This window comes from Bidens hawaiensis, unplaced genomic scaffold (assembly GCF_021521415.1).
Source record: "Bidens hawaiensis isolate Kalapana, Puna unplaced genomic scaffold, B.hawaiensis_p1.1 tig00010467_1, whole genome shotgun sequence".
NCBI lineage: Eukaryota > Viridiplantae > Streptophyta > Magnoliopsida > Asterales > Asteraceae > Bidens > Bidens hawaiensis.
Genome location: NW_027491799.1, coordinates 926,694 through 946,621, shown reverse-complemented (window position 1 = coordinate 946,621; position 19,928 = coordinate 926,694). Strand labels below are relative to the sequence as shown.

Sequence of the window (19,928 nt, the reverse complement as noted above, 5' to 3'; positions counted from 1 at the left end):
GTTGTTATTATTAAATATTTTTCTTATGCTGTTATAAGTATTTGTTGTTATTATTTTGTTGCTAATTTTGATTCTTTTGTTGTTATTATTAGGTTTTTTTCTTTGTTATTATCAAACATTGTTTATGTAGATTGGTATTGTAGTTGATATAGTTTTCTATGTTCTCATTTTATTGTTTCCGACGTTCTCATGTTAAGATTATTTTGTACATGAACCTTCCTCTATAATTACATTATGTTGTATATGTAATTACACTATTTGATTTGCACAGGTAGCATGTTAATTTAATTTGTATTTGATCCAAACACTGTAATTTAGAAGTCTGTTGTATTCAACCTATTATTGCTTGTAATTTGATGATAAGCTTTGATTGCTAATATGTGACCTATGGCTTTGATAATCACTTTTTCATTTTTGTACTGGTGAAAATTTCGTGTTAGTCAGCGAGCGGTTTCAACGGCCTTATGGTGCAACTTTCTTGTGTTTTCACTCAAGTTTGGGGTATGGATTGCAACCTCAAGCCATGTTATGCTAGCTGAAGTTGTGCATTCGGTTGCAGACTTTGCAAATCAGGTGAAGTAGCTGTTAAATTAGTCTACTATATTATTGCTTTGATAATTTTAATGAAATTAACAAATGTTGATGTTGCAGGCGCTTCTTTTGTATGGTTTAAATAGTTCAAAACGCGCACCCGACGCTCTTCATCCGTGAGTATTTCATTTGTTGTTCATTTCTTTGTCATGTTATGTGTTTCCTTTTATTATATTTGTTAGTTCTGGTTCAATTTGTATGAACATTATCATTTTCATGGTATCTTCATGTACTTATTGAAGTTTGTTTTATTGTTAGGTATGGCTATTCCAAAGAAAGATTTGTGTGGTCTTTAATATCTGCTGTTGGAATATTTTGTCTTGGTTCTGGTGCCACAATTGTTCATGGGATTCAAAACTTGTGGACTGCACATGTAATATCTTTGAGTTATTATAGTTACGAATTAAGGTTAAGCAGTGCTTGTCTCTTAGCTAACATAAATGCTTTACAGCCTCCTGAAAATATCACGTATGCGGCTTTAGTGATTGGTGGCTCATTCATTATTGAAGGTGACATTGATACCTTTAACTATTTGATTAATACAACTATTTTGCATGTATGTCGGTATAACATGTGAATAATTTCTCAAAAACAAGAGTTCTGTTGTTGTAGGTGCATCTCTTGCTGTGGCAGTGCATGCTGTCAGAAAAGGCGCAGCTGCAGAAAACATGACAGTGCGAGACTATGTGTGGCGTGGACATGATCCAACATCTGTTGCAGTCATGACAGAGGTCAAAGCTTCTTTCATTTAAATATCATTAATCTAGCAACTTATGAGTATTATGAAACATGTTGGAACTTGAAAACAATATTTTGGTATTGTTCTAAAAGTAAGTGAATTTGCAGGATGGTGCTGCAGTTACTGGCCTTGCAATTGCTGCTGCATCATTAGTTGCTGTGAAGATGACAGGGAATCCTATTTATGATCCTATTGGTTCAATCATTGTTGGAAACCTTCTTGGAGTGGTAAGTATATAATTTGCAATGATATCTTGCTCATATTGTATTCTGAGTTTTGAATTTTAGAATTTAAAGTTTTTTGTTGCTTGATTTTGTTTCTAACTATAAGCACTCTCTTATAAAGCATTTACCACTTCTTTTATATGAAGTCCTAAACGATCACATATTACTATAATAAGTATTAGTCATTGCTGTAATTGGTAATCAATTTACAATTAATATATTCATTTATAAAACAAAACGGTGAAGTTTGCCTTAACCATGCAATTTTAATCTAATACCATATAAAAATGTTATTAGCTAGTAAAAAGATCTCATGATCAAAAACCATGAGCTCAAACTTAAATATTTGTAATCTTTAATTGGCCTATAAACTTTTGCGTTTTGCGTTGCATAGCATGACTGCGTGAGTATACTGCTAGTTCATCAGTAGCTAATATACTTCCCCTTAGCTTAAGCCTGATTTTCCCAGTATGTAACAATAAATAGATTGTTCTAAGGTTATTGAACATATAAATATATAAACTATAAGTCTACTAACTATAAAATATTTTTTCCTACATAATGCATACTCATTAAATCATTTTATAGACTATTTACCATTGAAGATATTATATTAATAATAATAGCTGACTTATAACACCTTCCTTAACTCTCTGTATCAATAGGTTATTTCAGTTACGTATATCTTTTCCTGCTTATTGTTAAATTTCTTTGGTTTTATTGCTGTGCTTTCTGTTTCAGGTGGCTATATTTCTGATCCAGAGAAACCGGCATGCATTGATTGGTAGAGCAATTGATGATCATGATATGAAAAGGGTACTTGAGTTTTTGAAAAACGACCCGGTAAATACTTCACTTGATATATTCTTAACATAAAGACGAGCACAAAATAACTAGGTAACAGTTAGCTAAATTTACATTGCAGGTTTTAGATTCTGTATATGATTGCAAAAGTGAGGTCATTGGGCCTGGCTTCTTTAGATTTAAAGCAGAAATAGGTAACAACAAACTTTAAAAAACTTTCGCTGTCTCTTATTTTTGAAAATCTGGTTTTTGATGGTGTAGTTTTTCTTGAAATTCTGTAATGCAGATTTCAATGGGGTGAAATTGGTTCAGAACCATCTTAGTAGAACCGGACCTGAAGTCATCATCATCATCATCGTACTCAGTATATCCCACCAATAGCAAAGCTATGGTAGGGTCTGAGGAGGGTAAGATGTAGGCAGCCTTACCTCTACCCCATAGGGATAGAGAGGCTGCTTCCGGACCTGAAGAATGGGCTAAAAAGGTAAGAGGTGTATAAAGTCCCATAATCATTTAGATCAATCTAGTTAACAAGTTTTTTTTGTAAATAATTATGTGCGCAGTTTCGCAATGCTGCAAAGGAGAAGGATGATGCAGAAATGCTTAAGATCATGTCATTCTGTGGTATGGAGTTATAATAACAGTATTTGCAAGTTTTTATTTATATATTATATAGAAAGTTAAGACATCGATTTTATTTCAAATTCTGAATTCTTACAGGTGAAGAGGTGGTTACGGCTCTAGGGAGTGAAGTCGATAGGCTGGAGAAAGAAATACAGGAAATCGTACCTGGCATCAGACATGTTGATATCGAGGCTCACAATCCAATCATCCCACCGCCATGAATTGTTCCTCGAGTTATTATTGTAATGATAATTGTTATGTAGATTAAGACCTCTGGATTTTGTTCTCCATGGAGGAATAAAACACAGATTGATTTTAAAGAAATAGAAATTCACACTTCCATTACTTATAATTCTGTTCGTTCCCCGTGGTCGCTTCTGTTTGTATCATTTTGACTATTGCTAAAACAATACATGCTACTTGATGTATCCTTTATAAGTTATAACCAAGCAAATGATTGGGCTTAAAACTAACAAGTTTATGAAATAAAAATTACAACAAATACCAAATTTGTTCACTAATAGTTGCAGTCTTGCAGATACCAACACACAACTCTTTCTTCTTGCATGATCTTGTGAAAATGGTGAATCATTCACCAAACTATTGTCTTGATGATCGGCTCATAAAGAATTTATGTTAACAAAACAAGCAAATGCATACTGAATGCTGCTACCTGAATTTTAAGAGCAGAGCACTTATCCAAATATTAACAAAACAATCAAATTGCACTGCTGCTGTCTTCATCTGCAAATGAGCAAATCCAAACTTCTGAACAGTTAAACGTGGGGACCCTAAGCAACTGCTTTATTTATAATGAAGAAGAGTTGGCCCTGCTCGTATGGATGGCTAGATTGGAGCTGTTAAACGTAATCTAGTTTGTCGACTTAACTAGTCACCTTTCATAGACAGACTATATAGTTGACGGGTTGCCCCCAAAATTTATGCAAAAACCTGAGGATGCAATGCAATTAACACATAAACACAACTTTATCCTACACGTTTTGAATACTATCGACAAAGAGATAAAAAGAAAATGTTACCCGAATAGCCATTTTAATGGATGATATGCGCCATTTGACCATTCCACAAAGTCCATGCAGTCATTATTAGTCAGTAAAGTAGTGGATCTTCGTAATTTCATTAGCGGGTCATTATCTAACTAGTTTAGTTCCGGGTCAGTAGAGTGCGCCAGTGTGTTAGTCGGGTCAACCCGATCGGGTTTTAGGTTAATCGGGTCAGGTTAGTCAAGTTTTGAAAAAATAATCTAGCCCGCAACCCGACCCTATTAAGGTTCGGGTTTATCGGTTCCGGCTTCGGGTTAGTCGGGTTAATCGGGCTGCTCTATATTTTTAATTTGATTTTTGTGTTGGTAACCGGTGGATTGCAGTATATGTCATTCCATTGAATTTCCAATTTCTTCTCAAGTAATTATCTTATTATTGCATATAGGTCATAAACGAACTGAACGATCACGAACTAGGGCATGTTCGTGTTTGTTCATTTAACTCAAACGAACACAAACACTTAATGAAACCATATTTGTTTTCATGTTCGTTCATTTAAAAATGAACATGTTTGTGTTCGTTTATGTTCGTTCATTTAAAATCTAAGCGAGCAGTTCACGAAAATAAACAAACATGGTTAAATAAAGATAAACGAACATAACTGAACATATATACACATGCGTAAACGAATACAAGAAAACATAAACGAATGCAAATGAACATACTTAAATGAACACAAACATATACAAAACATATTAGGGTGATGTAATTTGTAGGATACAAATAATATTTAATAATTTTCCATTAATATGTAAACGAATATAAATGAACGATCAATAAAGAACATAAACGAACGTTCACGAAAATAAATGAACGAATAAAATACGTGTCGTATTCATTTGTTTTGACTTCCCACCGAACGATTCACGAACAAGTAGAATAATTAATTCCTCTATAGAACTTATAGTTTTGACTTTTTAGTGCTTATTTTACGTTTGCATCTATATTGTATATGAAGTTAAGTATCACCGCTAATCGGGTTATTCGGGTTAACCCGAAACCCGGCCCTATTAACAATTCAGGTTATTTGGGTCAACCCAAATAACCCGATTAATACTTTTTGACCATGTTTAACCCGACCCTAATTAGTTATTCGGGTTCAGGTATTTTGAACACCCCTATTCAAGGCTATATAAACATCCTCGTTTATTTCTTTCAATATGAATTGAAGAAACATCTCATGTTCTTTTTCTAATTCTTTTAAAACTTTCTTTTGTCAGCAGTTATTTATAACTTATTAAAGTTTGTGTTCATCAGTAGCCGTCGTCTTTTTTTAATGGTTTTCGACTCAGCTTACGTTGCAAAGTATCTTCAAAGGGAGTTCATAGTCAAATTCTATCATGTTCGATGATCGACTCACATCGTATTGATGTTATTCGAAAAAAAAGATTTTAGAAGGAAGCATCCCACATCGGTGAAGAGAAGAAAGTGAGAGACAAGGGGTGTTGAATAAAAAGCAAAAGATGGCTAGGGGGTACTCACTTACCTGGATGGGGTCAATGGGTGATCAAGAAGGCCCATGGCCTAGGTTGGTGACCTCCATTGCACTTCGGAGGGGTGCTGTCCTAAGGTCGGCCCAAGTGGTCGAGCCTGCATCATAATTTGTGGCAGTGGAGGTCTGCGTTCGCGCGGCCTCCGCACAGAACTTAAGTTTAAATGCTCTGTCAGTTGGCAAAACATTCCAGCTTATCCCAACAATTATCTGGACAATGGTCCAGAAACTGAAGCTTATGGTTGAAACAATTGATGCTCTTAGAATATGCCGTAGATCATAGATCTGTATGGTTGTAGTCTTAATAAAGCTTAAATTAATGCATTTACAACATCTCTTTATTTTGTTAAATCACAATTAAAGGTAGGGGTGTTTATGGTTTGGTTTGATAGTTTATACCGGAAACCAATTGTATAAAATTGGACCGGACTGTGTGGTTTTTATTTTTAAAATAATGTTTATATATTTGTGTGTGTATATATGTATTATTAGACATAGTTAAATTTAAATTGTTATAGTGAATATGAAAATACATATTACTAAATGTCTAAATACTAGCAGTATATGAAAAAATGGTTTAGCCCAAATCTCAAAAGCAAGTGAAAGCGGAGTCACATACTTTAATTTGCCTTTACTTTGTTTATATTAAGTCCTTAAATCAGGTTTTAATCATAGAATCTCTGTTGTCACTCTCATCCTTATTCCTTACTCGATTACCCAAGTAAAAATATAAATTATATAGTTTTATATGTGCAAAACCGTGAAACTTGGTTTGGTTCGGTTTTAGATTTCTACGGTTCGGTTTTGGTTTACGAAACTCAAAAACCATGACTAACGGTATGGTTCACAGTTTGACCCTAAAACCGCGAAAACCGGACCGTGAACACCCCTAATTAAAGGTACATTTTTTTTCTCCATAAACTCGCACATTCTTAAATTTAACACCTAAATCTACAATGAAATTTGAACACTCACCGCTTGGAAAGAACACCATTACAACACCTTTATCATTAGGCTACACGCCCTTTGCTAATTAAAGATAAATAAACTATAGTTATGTGTCCTAAACTATTTTAACTATTTACCAACTACATTAAAACTCCACTATATTTAGCTGTATACTTAGTTTTATAAAAACCCGCCTCCGGAAACGCTACTTAAAACGATCACCAACCCGAATTGATCCGGCTTTCGATTTGCAGTGCTAAAAGGTGGTTGTAAACAAGAAAATATATTATTTGGTTTCACTTTTTGAACAAGACAACAAATCTTTAGGCTTTGCTGTAGAGAAAACTTTTTCTTGATGATAATAACAGACTACGTGGGGTTTATCGACAATGGTCTAAATATATAAACGCGTATAGTTTATTAAATACCCACCAACTTAACTCATCAACATTAAAGAGGGTAATCCCAGACATGATGTCGATGCGAGTCCATGTATGTTCTTATAGTTATTAAACGTTTATCGACAATGTTGTATGTAATACAACATTTGTATTTTTTTTATCTTCATCTTCATCTTCATCTTCATCTTCATCATGCAAATAAGTTACAAAATTTGAACACAATCTTTTACATTTTACAAGTTACAGCATACTGTTCATTGTTTGTCACTTTCTTCTTTCATAAATATATCAAAATAAATCTTAACAAAACAAAAAACTAAAAGTAAAACAAGTAATCTCAGCCAATCTATGGATTCTACAAGCATTTATTCCAATTTCCACACAACCAATTTCAGACGGCTCGTTTTGTTCTAGCAGTAACATTGATATGCCATGTGAGTCTTCTTTGATACGTATCGCGGTAGATAGTTCCCAATATTACCAGAACCAGAAGCAGAATCATCAGGAACCACTATTTTAGTCTTCCCTAAACCTATTCTTTTACCAGCCACATTTGCATAAAACAACCCGGAAATGGCGGGCACAAACACATCACTCTCTGAACATACATAAAAGTCTATCACCTTTTCGTATTCCGAAGAATCTGATCCCAAAAATTTCTGCTTCTTCTCCATTGGCATAATCCCTTCCTGTAAATACATTTCAAGAAAATAAAAATTAAAACTTTATTATCTTTTATTAATTAAAATTGAAAATAAATCTTTTATTCAATCTTTTTATTACCTTTGTATATGTCTTTGGGAAGAAATCTTTGATTGAATCAAGATTACTATCCCACCTTGAGTTTGTCAAATAAATAGCACTGTTTTTGTCAAGTCCTAATCTCTTTAAAAAATTTGCAATCTCTTGTGGGCCATAGCATTTTTTTGAACCTTGGCAACCCTTTTATTCCAACATATCGAGCCTCAAGTCGACAGCAACGAACTCGCTGTCTGACTTGCGGCTCAAGGTTTTGAGCCGGTCAACCATTGAGTCAACCACTTCGCGAACCTCTGGTTGCAGCTCAAGTGTTCCAAACATGGCTAAACATCCCACTGAATTTCTTTCTTCGGATTCGGGTGTACGTGTCTTTTTCATGTTTACAGAAGGGAAGTAAGTTGCTAACCTTACATTTCCTTTGGTTTTAAATACGGGTTCGATGTTACTTGCAATGTAATCTTCGATTACTCGATTTGGGATTCTTAAAACAGCAAGGTTTTTTGATGATAAATCAGTAGGCTGTGATTTTACTACCTTTACCACTCCTTCTAGACTACTTACAAACTTCTCAATGTCATAAATATCTCCAAAGTTCCTGAAACACATAAGTAAGTTGACTTTTAAGCATATTTGCATAATTATTTTATAACACAACTTGAGGCTAAATGGCTTTAATAATTTGATGTGACTAACCTCCTATCACCAGGTTGACTTCCTCTAATGTCTGGAATCACAAGTGTTGCTTTCAGGTATCTTGCCACAATAACTGCATCTGTAATCTGAGATTTATAATCACAAGCAATGGTTAAAGTAAGAGATTTTGGATCAAGTACGAGTTAAAAGTTCGAAACAAAACTGTTGCAGTTGTGTTCCCGAGTTTAATAAATGAAAGAAAAGAAGGGAAAGAGAATTAAACCAAGAAAAGGGTGGAAAATGAAAAGATATAATTAACTATGGTCTTCCGAGTTCAAAGGAAATGGAAAGAAAAATAAAGATTTCATGTGTTAAAAATATTTTCCTTCCTTTTCTTTCCATTTCTTTCATTTCCTTCGTTAAATGAGACTCGGAAACACAGTTACAAAAAGCAGTTCAAATAGAATGAATATGGTGATTCTTGTGATCCTATACCTGAGAAACATGGTATTCGGGTCCATTGGTTAACGAAAAAGTGACATATCCTTTAGATTCTTCTGGTTCTTCTGCTTAGATTAATAGCAAATCAAGTTAGAAATACAGGTGAAAGTTGAAAAATATAGTGAAGATCTGTAAATTAATTTGAATATTGATAGCACTGACCTAAAATTGACTTTGACCAGAAAGGTCTGAGAATAGCACTTTCCTCCTTCAATTCGCCATCACTATTGACTGCATAGTTTTACTCTAAATCATTGTCATCGAAACTCTGTGCTGATCCGGCATGATTGACCTGATACAGAATATATTCAATTCATGTTACAAATTAGCAGAATATTAACAGCTACTTAATCTGAGTTAACTAAATATTATGTGCAATGGTATAACTAATAATCGAATCCGTGGTAATCGAAGCAGAATCAAACGGTTTTTGGTTGAAGATCTTCAAAAATTGTATCAAACAACATTTATCAAGTACATAACTCAGGATTCAGGAATATAATCCGTGCTACGAATTCGCAGAATAGCAGCTATATACTTAACCTAAATTAACTAAAACCTGTGTGTAATGCTATGATTAGTAATTGAATCCGATATAGTTGAAGCAGAATCAATCTGAATTCAGTTAAGATCTTAAACAGTGTGTAATGCTATAATTAGTAATCGAATCCGACGTAATTGAAACAGAATCAATCCGTTTTCGGTTGAAGATCTTAAACAATTGAATCAAACAACGATTAACAAACACATAACTCAACAAATTAGCAGAATAGCAGCTACCTAACCTAAGGTAACTAAAAAAATGTGTGTAATGCAATAATTAGTAATCGAATGCGATCTAACTGAAACAGAATCAATCCATTCACGGTCGAGATCTTCAACAATTGTATCAAACAACGATTAAAAATACGTAATTCAACGAATCAGCAGAGCTAGTTAACCTAAATTAACTAAAAACTGTGTGTAATGCCATAACTAGTTTTCGAATCCGATGTAACTGAAACAGAATTAATCCGTTTACGGTTGAGATCTTCAACAATTGTATGAAACAATGAGTAACAAACAGCTACTTAACTTAATCAACTAAAAACTGTGTGTAATGCTATAATCAGTAATCGAATCCGATGAAACTGAAACAGAATCAATCCATTTACGGTTGAGATCTTCAACAATTGTATCAAACATCAGTTAACAAATGCGTAACTCAACGAATCAGCAGAGCTAGTTAACCTATATTAACTAAAACTGTGCGTAATGCAATAACTAGTAACCGAATCCGATTCTACCGAAACAGAATCAATCAATTCAGGTTGAAGATCATCAACAATTGTATGAAATAGCGAGCACAGCACAATAGCAGCTACTAAACCTGATTTAACTAACGCTATGATTACAATTGAAGATAAATATAATTATTGTATCACACAACATTAACAAGTAGATAATTGAGTAATGTAGTGTAATGTGATGTGATGTAAAGCATACATGAGAAATAGGCGAATCAAAGTGTTCACGCTTCACCATGTTACCAAGCATAACAAACATGGTGACTGTGAGTACACCTGCAACTATCTGCCTTGGATCTATTGCCATTTTATGTTCTCAGATCCACAGTGATAATAATAGCAGTCACTGGTGTTAATATCTAAGAGTGAGTTGAGTTGAGTAATATACAAATAATAATAATAATAATATAAAACAGAGTGCAATGAAAACAAAGGATAGAAATGCAGGCTGATCCTTGGTTTGTATGTAAATGAAAATGATAGCAGAAGTTCACATGGGTCAATCACTGGGTTTAAATTGCATTTCATGCCCTTCATCTTATTGTCAAGGTGTAAACTTATGCTCTAGGTTTATAGTTATGGCATTTTAATATCTAACAATGAGTAATATATAAATAATATTAAACACAGTGTAATACCACAAAGAATCAATGTATTTTACATTATTATATAGAATAAATGATAACTTTCGTGTCGCAAGGGTCCCGTTAAGTTAATTGGCGGCACCTTAGTGGTTGACGTCATTTTGTTTGTTTGTTTTGTTTAGTTCTAATACTATAGCATATATAACATATACTGACCGAATGTCAATTTTGTTTTTTTATAGTTCCGGTATCGTAAAGAACGTGACGGAAAGCTGATCGAATTCGGCTAGATTCGTTGCATTTTGTTTTAGTTCCAGAATCGTAGCGAACGTAAAGAAAAGCGTCCGAACGCCATATTTGTTTTTTTTCTGGTATTGTAACAAACGTGACGAAGACCGACCGAATTTGTATAGACTCATGCCACAACACTCGGATTTTGCCAATTCCCGTGTTTTACCACTCGACGCCATTCCATTGGTCCACCTCAATTTAAATGTAAATGTACAAAATGATGACAAGACAGTCAATATACTAAATTTTTTTTGTTCTTCTATAGACGGTAATTGATAAAAATAAATTTGGAAATGCTTTTGTATAATTGGTTGGCAGATAATTTTGAAATGCTTACTATCCGCATATAATTTACCTTTCTGGAGTTCAAATCATAGAACAAAGGTGTTCTCTTCTATTAGTGATATACTTGTTGGAATTGAACCGGGACCCTCAAGAAGTTCTCGCAATATTCTTGTCACATGCATTATTCGACTCTTAATATATTTTTTTACCTTACGTCTAACCCAACTAGCAATTACCAACTGAGTGAGAAAAAAAAAAGAAACATTGGGTTGTAATTGATTAAATGTCCCTCGGTAGTTTTTTTTTTCAATTTAAAATACTCGGCATCCACTGTCCTAGAATTAAATTTGGCATTAATTAATTGCTGTTTATATTCAGAATAAAAAATTGTTGTCTAATATTTGGAGGGGGGTGTTTTGCCATAAAAGCAAAGTTTAAAAGAACGGGTGTGTGTTCGTTGGGCTACCGACACTCATGAGTCATAGGTGCCTCCTAACACCTGCATTTTTTATTTTTTAATAATAAAATAATCGTTAAATTTAATTAATTACGAATATAATACGTAGTTGATAAATTAATTGGTACGTAAGAAAGAGAAATACTTACGTTAGTTACTAGTTAAAACAGTTTAATAATTCGTTATACATCATATGACCAATGGTAACATACAATAATTTTCTTGTTTAAAGGACTTTTTAACATATTCAGCGACGAAGTTTGGACTCTGTTTCAGATGAAAGGATTAAATAGATTAAAAAATTTTAGACTAAATCGTGTAAGTTTACACTATTGAGTATAAAAACAAAATCCCCCCCCCCCTCCTCCCGGTCCCTATATAAGCTTCGCCCATAAATATGTGATAACTATAACAGGTACATGTGTCTGTACAACTAATTATACACGATATCACGCATCATATGTATATAATTATGTATTACTATATTCTTATGTAAATGATTATACACTGTTATAATCAACTGGAAATAATTGTGTAATTACAGAGAATATGTATATGATTACATACAATTATAATCAGTAGTATATCAATGTTTTTTAAAGTCTTTTTTAATATATAAAATAATAAGACAGAATTACAAATTTTGTCCTTTAAAAATAGCCAAAAACCGGTTCGTGTCCTTTTCTAAGTTTCCTTGCAGGCGGTGTACTTTAAACTTTTTTTTCCTACAAGTTTTGTCCTTTACGCTAACTGGGTTAGAAAAAGTCAGTTAAATGCCCTCACGTGAGACGCATGTGAGGGCATTTTTGTCTTTTTGCCTACCCTTCTTCTTCTTCTTCTTCTGTATCTATTAACACATTGATATAAACTCTCTCTCTCTCCTCTCTCTCACTCTCCCCCTGTTACACTCCGGCAGCCACCGCTATCTTCACTCTCTCTCACACTTCTTTCTCTCTCTCTGGCCACCACCAGGTCCACCGCCATCACAGCATCCGGCGACCACCCACACCACCGGACATTCAATCTCCATCTCTATTCTCTCTCTACTCTAGCTGCAACCTCCATAACCATGGCCGGATTGATGAAACTGGCCGCTGGAAAACACACACCTATATCACCTACCTTGTTCATCCACCCATCCCCACCATTGCTCCACATCATCTTCATCATCGTCATCCAATCTATCACCACCACAACATCGACCACCATCTAAAGGATTTCATCAACCAAAAAAAATCGATGAATCTGTGAGCTTTGGTCTAGGTCGCTACCGCCGCGGCTTGTTGCCGACTGCCACCACTACCCACCACCTACCGCCGCCACCATCACCTTCAATCTCACCCACAAAATCAAACCATCATCATCCCAATCCAAATTCATTTCAATTCAATCGAAAACCCTAAAAATGATCGGTTCCGATCACCACAAACAACAACCCTCAATCTACAACCGATCTTACACCATCAATTCAACCTCAGCCATCGATTACCCACTAAAACCCTCACCTAATTCCACCCTTAATCGCTCCGAATCCGTCAAGAAACCCTCCGATTCAATTTCAACCTGAAACCTGTTTTGACCTGGAAAAAAGAAAGAAAGAAGAAAACCCTAAAATCACAACCGTCTTGTAACCGCAACAATCGAAATCAGAACCACAATCGGACTACTGCCACCGTCACACCGCCGCCTAGGGTTTCCCAAAGATACCCGGCAACAGTAGATCAGATGGAAAATAGGCGATAATAGCCAGGCAAGATAACAGTGGTGGCTAGAGGTGCAAGATGACGGTACGGGGGACAAATACAGTTGTAACCCGGCATCAGTAGAATCGAAATCGATTAGGGTTTGTATGTTAAAACCATGCGATAGTAGAACCGGCGATGGTGGAGGCATCGATTAAGGTGATGGAGAAGAAGAGTGGGAGGTATGGTGATGAAATGTGTGTGTGTGTTAATAGATACAGAAGAAGAAGAAGAAGAAGGGTAGGCAAAAAGACAAAAATGCCCTCACATGCGTCTCACGTGAGGGCATTTAACTGACTTTTTCTAACCCAGTTAGCGTAAAGGACATAACGTGTAGAAAAAAAAAGTTTAAAGGACACCGCCTGCAAGGAAAGGACACGAACCGTAATTTGGCTTTTTTTAAAGGACAAAATTTGTAATTGGGTCAAATAATAAAGATAATAACATTTATTGAACTCTCTAAATTACACAAGCTATTTACAATATCCATTAAGATAGTATGATCTAACCGCTCAAGTACAATTCTCATGCAAACTCCACTTCTTATTTCATCCGAACTCTCTTAAATTATATCATAAAATCAATATTTATGTGTTGGCTTTTAGATGGATAGAAACTCAGCTTAGAGATCTCTTAGTGGTCGGGTTCAGAAACAAAAACCAGCACTTTTAAAAATCAAAAACCTTAAACAAATATCTCAAATGCACAATACATTATCTTGCAATCAGTTCAATCGTGTGATTTTCAAACCCATATTACCCTAATATTCGAATTCAAACTACATAACTTTCGCATTTATAATAATTTTATATTTTATATAATAAAATACACTCATATTTTTAGTTAAGTTTCATATATTTTTTATTTAACTTTTATTAACATTTGTTCATAATCGGTTTTTCGAATAACATTTTAAATTTGAATAAATTTTAAAAATTTTCAAAATTCAAATAATCTGGGAGTTGACAAATAACCCTCTTATTAAAGTAGGGTCAGGTTATTCTACAAAAGAGGATAAAAATAAGAAATAAGAGAAGGATTTGAAGCAGAAAAAAAAAACTCACAAAAAAATTTAAAAAAATCATAACTCAAAATTTAATAAAAACAAAAAAAGTAAAAACACAAAAATGTTTCCACCGTCTTTTTCGTTCTAAAAAAATAATGTTGAGTGAAAAACGTCATTTTGTCTTTTTGTTTATCATTTTGTTTTGTGTTTATTTTCGTCATTGATTGTGTCTTTTTACTTGAAATTGTGTCTTTTTCTCTTAATATTGTGTTATATCACTCAACATTTGTTATATATTACGATCTATTGTGTCTTTTTTAGTTATAATTGTGTCTTTGTTTATTTTCGTCATTATGTCTTTTCGTTGTTTTTTTTAACGGGAATGATGGGGGAAACATTTTAGTTTTTTAAACTTTTTTGTTTTTTTATTTATATTTTGAGTTATGATTTTTATTATTTTATTGAATTTATTTTCAAAGAGATTTTTTTTTCTTTTTTTACAAATCCTTCTTATCACTTCTTATTTTTATTTTTCTTTATATTTTAACTTTATCCATTCTTATTTTTATTTTCTTTCATATTTTAACTTTACCCATTAATGTATACAAAAGACCGGGAGAGATAATGACCACAAATGTGGTAGAGTGGGTGACATGGTCCGACCATTAATCACCAACTCCTAATGGAATTTTAAGTCTCTATATTTAAAGAGACATCTCTCTTGTTGACCAACCTCTCATAAATATAGAAACTACATGTCGTATTCTCTAAAGTGATATTTAATTTATATATTTCGTATTTGTATTTGATGGAAGAGGTTTAAGAGAAGAAAATGTTTGTCATGAAGTATAGTTTTTAACACCTATGGCTAGAACTCTTAAGTGATGAACTTATATAACTCAAAAAACAAAGACTAATATAATAGCATTACTCGACACCGATCTTCATAGGATTTGATCAAGGTTGTCCACGAGACGAGCTAGATCTGCTAGGGCTCGAGCTCGAAAATAAAGGAGCCAACTTGACTCAGCTCGAAATCTTCTATAAAGATGAAAACTTAACCTTGAATTCGGCCATGCTACAACTACATAGTCAAGACTATGTTGATTTTAAAACAAATATATACCAATTAAAATACTAAAGCATGGCTATACGACTTTTGTTAGCATAATGAAAGTTTTATAATTTATCATTTGCTCATTCTTTATCAAGTGATTTTGAGTTTTGTGATAGCCATGGTTGACACGAGTTTTGTGACGCTTATATTCCTTTTAGAAAGTGAGAATATTTTGTGACAGATTACCTACTAATATAATAGGAAGTTCGGAAGAAGACAACTTAACAACAAATACATCATTCAAAAACAAATTGCTAACTTAAACATAAATATGAAATTTGTTAATTTGAGGTGCGTTATTCTTTTCTCCTTTTTAAATGAGTTGTATCTTTGACATTTTTACCTTTTTAGGAATGCAAAATTATACCTAATAAGTAATAACTTAATTAAGTTTAGATAGAAAAACTAACTAATGAAAACTTATTCATACGAAAAATACAGAGATATCCTCCCGAATGGACCAACACAAAATATGTCAAACCTAATTCATTTTAATTCAATCTTGGCAAGAACAAATTAAGATGACCCCTTCTAACGTGTTTGATGGTTTTGCAGATCTAGGACGAGTTGGGGTAGACGAGGTGTGATTGTTTTCATCTTCATCATCGTTAGAGCACTTGCCCAAAACATTGTATAGCATAATCGATCTTCAATTAAATATTAAAATATGACTTTGATATAAAAAAAGATATTGATAATGATGTTTATCTACGTCTAGATATAATATAATGGATAGACGATGAGAACTTACATTGATAACACATCAAAAACACAGAAAAGCTTATAAAAGCATCACAATATGATTTTACAACCCTCACCAATTGTACCACGAGTGATTGATATATGAAGATTTGATGCAGATAAAACTTTATTTACAATCAATATTTAATATTCTCATAGCATATGTATATTTATAAGCATATACGTATATGTGAATCTCTCTCTACTTACATGCATGTGGTGCTTTCTAAGAATAAAAAATAAAACATATATTAATGGATTTATGTATTTTTGTTACTATATTAATGGATGACATGCACCCTTTAGTCCTTAACCGACGACATATGGTCTGTAGAAATTCATCGCTAGAAACCGGTTGCAATAGCTTAAATTTGTCATTGGTAAAAATCTCGTCGCCAGAAAATGGTCTATAGCGACGACAAGTAGTCGCCAAACATTTAGTCCTAATTTTCTGAAAAACTGAAAGATAAATTTTTAATGAAATTAAAAATATTTTTACTGACGGCATGCTGGTGCTACAGTATTTAAAACATTTTTTAGTTTTAACGACGATATGTCGTCGCTACAACTTGTTATTTTGCCCAGGACTGACATTAAAAGAAATTCAAAATATAAAATAATTACCTTTTCCTAATAACATGTCATATAAAAATTTTTTCACATGGCGCCAAATTTTCCGCTAAGCCTAAGCCTATATCCACAGCATGCGTCGCTAAGGGTTGATCGAAAGTAAAATTTGATCAAACCCTATACCCATGGCATGCTGTCGTTGTAGAGATGTTGTCAGGTTAGAATAGTTCTCTTGTAGTGTGAATCGGCTCATATCAAATGTGTTACGACATGCATTACACTAAAACGACCCGTATCACATGTGACAAAATCTAGGTGTTACGTTATTGTTGGTGGACAGACATACTACAACAATTGTTATATGATATATTTAAGTTGATATTTACCCATGTCAAATTAACAACTTAAACCATTATTTGATATGTATCCTACCAAGTCATCAACAAACATACATCTTTAACTAACAGTAAAAGGCAAGATACTCCAACTTCCCAATCCCTCTCTATTCTTATGAATTTGTTTATTCGGGTTATTTATTTATTTATTTTTTTACTTCTAATGGGTCAAACACGTTAAATGAAATGAGAAATGAAAAATAGTCTTATGTGTCGAAAGTTGGCAATATATATGGTTTAAATGTAAAAGTTTACGGGTATGAACCTAATATTTTTATATTTAAAGACAAAAGTGTAATGCTTTTTTAGTAAAAGAATGAGAATACTAATTTTCAAAAAGAGGGTAAATAATAAGCATATTAAAACTTTCATTATTTTATATAAAGATACTAGGTTATAAACCCGTGTATTACACGGGGTTCGGTACAAAAACTTTTTAACTTAACACCATCAACTATGTTTAACATATATTAACAAAAGAACATTATGAAATAACAGGATCGAATAATGCATAATTAAAAGTTAGAATATATTAAGAAAAAGCATTTGATAACGTGAAGGAAAAAAGTTATCGTTGTTCAATTGACCACTTACTATTAATGCCATCTATAACATCCGAAAACAATTTACAAGTATTTGGGATTATCACATATGCTATGTAATGTATCTTCATCGAATTATATTGAAAAGCCCAATTTATATTAAGTCGAAATATAAGTGATTCTTTTTCTTCCTGTGCCAAATTCATCGATATCTCTACAACTATTAATCTTTTAGGCACATTTTAAATTAGGAATACTGGGTGAGTATACATGTATTTATTAACATGCTTGTTGCTTAACATCTATAAGAAAGTGTAAGCGACAATTCAAATACATATTAATACATAAAAAGGCACAAATTAAAGGTTTTGTTGTCAAAGCATTCCGTAATACACGTTGAAAACATAAATGTGAACCATTATAAGTTTCTCTTTCGGCAAGCAATTTCTTTGAAAATCTATTCTAAAATCTTATTCATAAACAACACCTTAGAGCAAAACCAATATTAAACATTCATAGAATTGTAGTCTTTGTATTACCAAATCATTTTTTTGTAACAACTTAATCATATGAAAATTAATCAACCGGATGTGTGCGGTGTACCACAGCCACTTACATGTTTACAGTTTTGAAATCCTAATCATCACATTATCATTTGGGTTGCATACCATTCATACTAACCCTAACCCAACTCCATTCCTTTATATACATGCAAGTCTTTAACTTGATTCACCAATTGATGCATTGTATAGATTTCTAACCCACCAAGATCATAAACTTTTCCCGTACTCACCACGTTTTGCTTTTCTTTAACCGGGTGCCCAACATGGTTTGTAGCCTTGACAACATGAATGTCCAATTCCTATGGAAATCCAAGTATGTGCAGAAGTCGCCATTGCGTTAACCTACCTGCAAGTTTTTTGGATTTGAGATATAGGTGAGTTGTTGTTGCCTATGTAGTAAGCCGATAACAGCTATCAAAATTTGATTTCTAGAGAGTTACCGAGGTATTTTTGAAGTATGGACCAACTTCTAATTGAAGTAATAATCCCATTAAAGACACTACTGCCATTTTTTCGAGTCGGGCTAATCTAATCATTTTGGAAAATCCATGTTCGTTTGCTTCATAAAAAAGTAGAATAGAATATGCAAACAACACAACTTTGACCCGACAGCTTGTCTTTAAAGCTTTGTTAGGAATATGACTAAAGTGTCACATATTAGTTCTATGGAACACAAGATTTCAATCCCTAAACATATGTCGGTAACATTAAGTCTAGTTAGCAGAGGTAAGAAATCTAATTTAACCTGTTTGTTCATGGAATTTTTTTTTCGTTGCTTAGTTAGACGGCGCTGGTCGTACCATTATTGTGACTGTTGGCTTTGTTATGTCTCGTTGAAGTTGAATAGCACCTTCAAATAAAGCCACTGTTGTAAAGAAATAACCATAATAAATGAAATGTCATATGACAACTTAGATAGTAGCTCAGTTTTAAGTCTCAAAACCTACAAAGAAATTGAACACTAAATCACTAAAAATAAAACTTAACTCAAACACTAAGTCACTAAAATGGAATTATTGGAACATATATCTGTTAGACGTTATCGATTGCTAATTGATCTTAAACATATGCTATCATTCGAATTGATATTACTGAAACTAAAAAATTCAAAACCCTAGTTATGCAAATTCATATTCAACACAAAATTTATGAATAAAACATGTTGATTTAGGGAAATCGAATAAGATATGATGAATGCATATGTGAATCAACGAATAAAAACCACCCGAGTCAACAGAAATTGAAACGTACTTGATGATCGGCCAATACTATTGACACAAAATCGTAACAATTGTGATTATGAAAGGTTGATTAGGGGGTGGCACCGCAAAATTGATTACAATAAAATCGTTGATTTCAAAATCATCTCTGTTATGTTACGATGGGGTTTACTCAAGACTACAATAAAATAGAATGGGGGTTGAAACTAATCTGTGTGGTTATGAGAAACAAACAAAAACTGTCTTTAACAACTGTTGTGCTCCTAAATCAACACTGTGGTTAAGCCTGTCAGATTTAAGATGAAATGAAAATAAAGAGGTAGGGCTTTGTGAAGAAGACACCTGTCCA

The 19,928-nt window shown here is 33.3% G+C and overlaps 1 protein-coding gene, 1 non-coding gene and 1 pseudogene across 3 annotated transcripts; 2 read left to right on the top strand and 1 right to left on the bottom strand.

The window, feature by feature from the left end:
- The first annotated feature begins 528 nt into the window (after positions 1 to 528).
- On the top strand, positions 529 to 3,203 carry LOC143535402 (metal tolerance protein C4-like). Its single transcript, XM_077029666.1, has 11 exons — positions 529 to 573; positions 652 to 707; positions 850 to 964; positions 1,043 to 1,100; positions 1,204 to 1,322; positions 1,438 to 1,557; positions 2,296 to 2,397; positions 2,480 to 2,552; positions 2,645 to 2,715; positions 2,922 to 2,982; positions 3,079 to 3,203. The coding sequence occupies exons 1-11, from the start codon at positions 529 to 531 to the stop codon at positions 3,201 to 3,203; spliced, it is 945 nt and encodes a 314-aa protein (XP_076885781.1).
- Positions 3,204 to 5,524: 2,321 nt separating this feature from the next.
- On the top strand, positions 5,525 to 5,685 carry LOC143535403 (U1 spliceosomal RNA). Its single transcript, XR_013135709.1, has one exon. It is a non-coding gene; the product is annotated as a U1 spliceosomal RNA (small nuclear RNA).
- Positions 5,686 to 7,235: 1,550 nt separating this feature from the next.
- Positions 7,236 to 10,373, bottom strand: LOC143535371 (protein MANNAN SYNTHESIS-RELATED 1-like; annotated as a pseudogene). Its single transcript, XR_013135703.1, has 6 exons — positions 10,266 to 10,373; positions 8,943 to 9,072; positions 8,775 to 8,845; positions 8,340 to 8,425; positions 7,671 to 8,241; positions 7,236 to 7,576 (listed from the first exon to the last, which is right to left on the bottom strand). The product of XR_013135703.1 is annotated as a protein MANNAN SYNTHESIS-RELATED 1-like (transcript).
- Positions 10,374 to 19,928: the final 9,555 nt, after the last annotated feature.

Coding starts and splice junctions, on each gene's coding strand:
- LOC143535402 (XM_077029666.1), top strand. CDS start 529: ATGCTAGCTGAAGTTGTGCATTCGGTTGCAGACTTTGCAAATCAG. Junction 708..849: donor GCACCCGACGCTCTTCATCC/GTGAGTATTTCA, acceptor TTTTATTGTTAG/GTATGGCTATTCCAAAGAAA. Junction 965..1,042: donor AAAACTTGTGGACTGCACAT/GTAATATCTTTG, acceptor AATGCTTTACAG/CCTCCTGAAAATATCACGTA.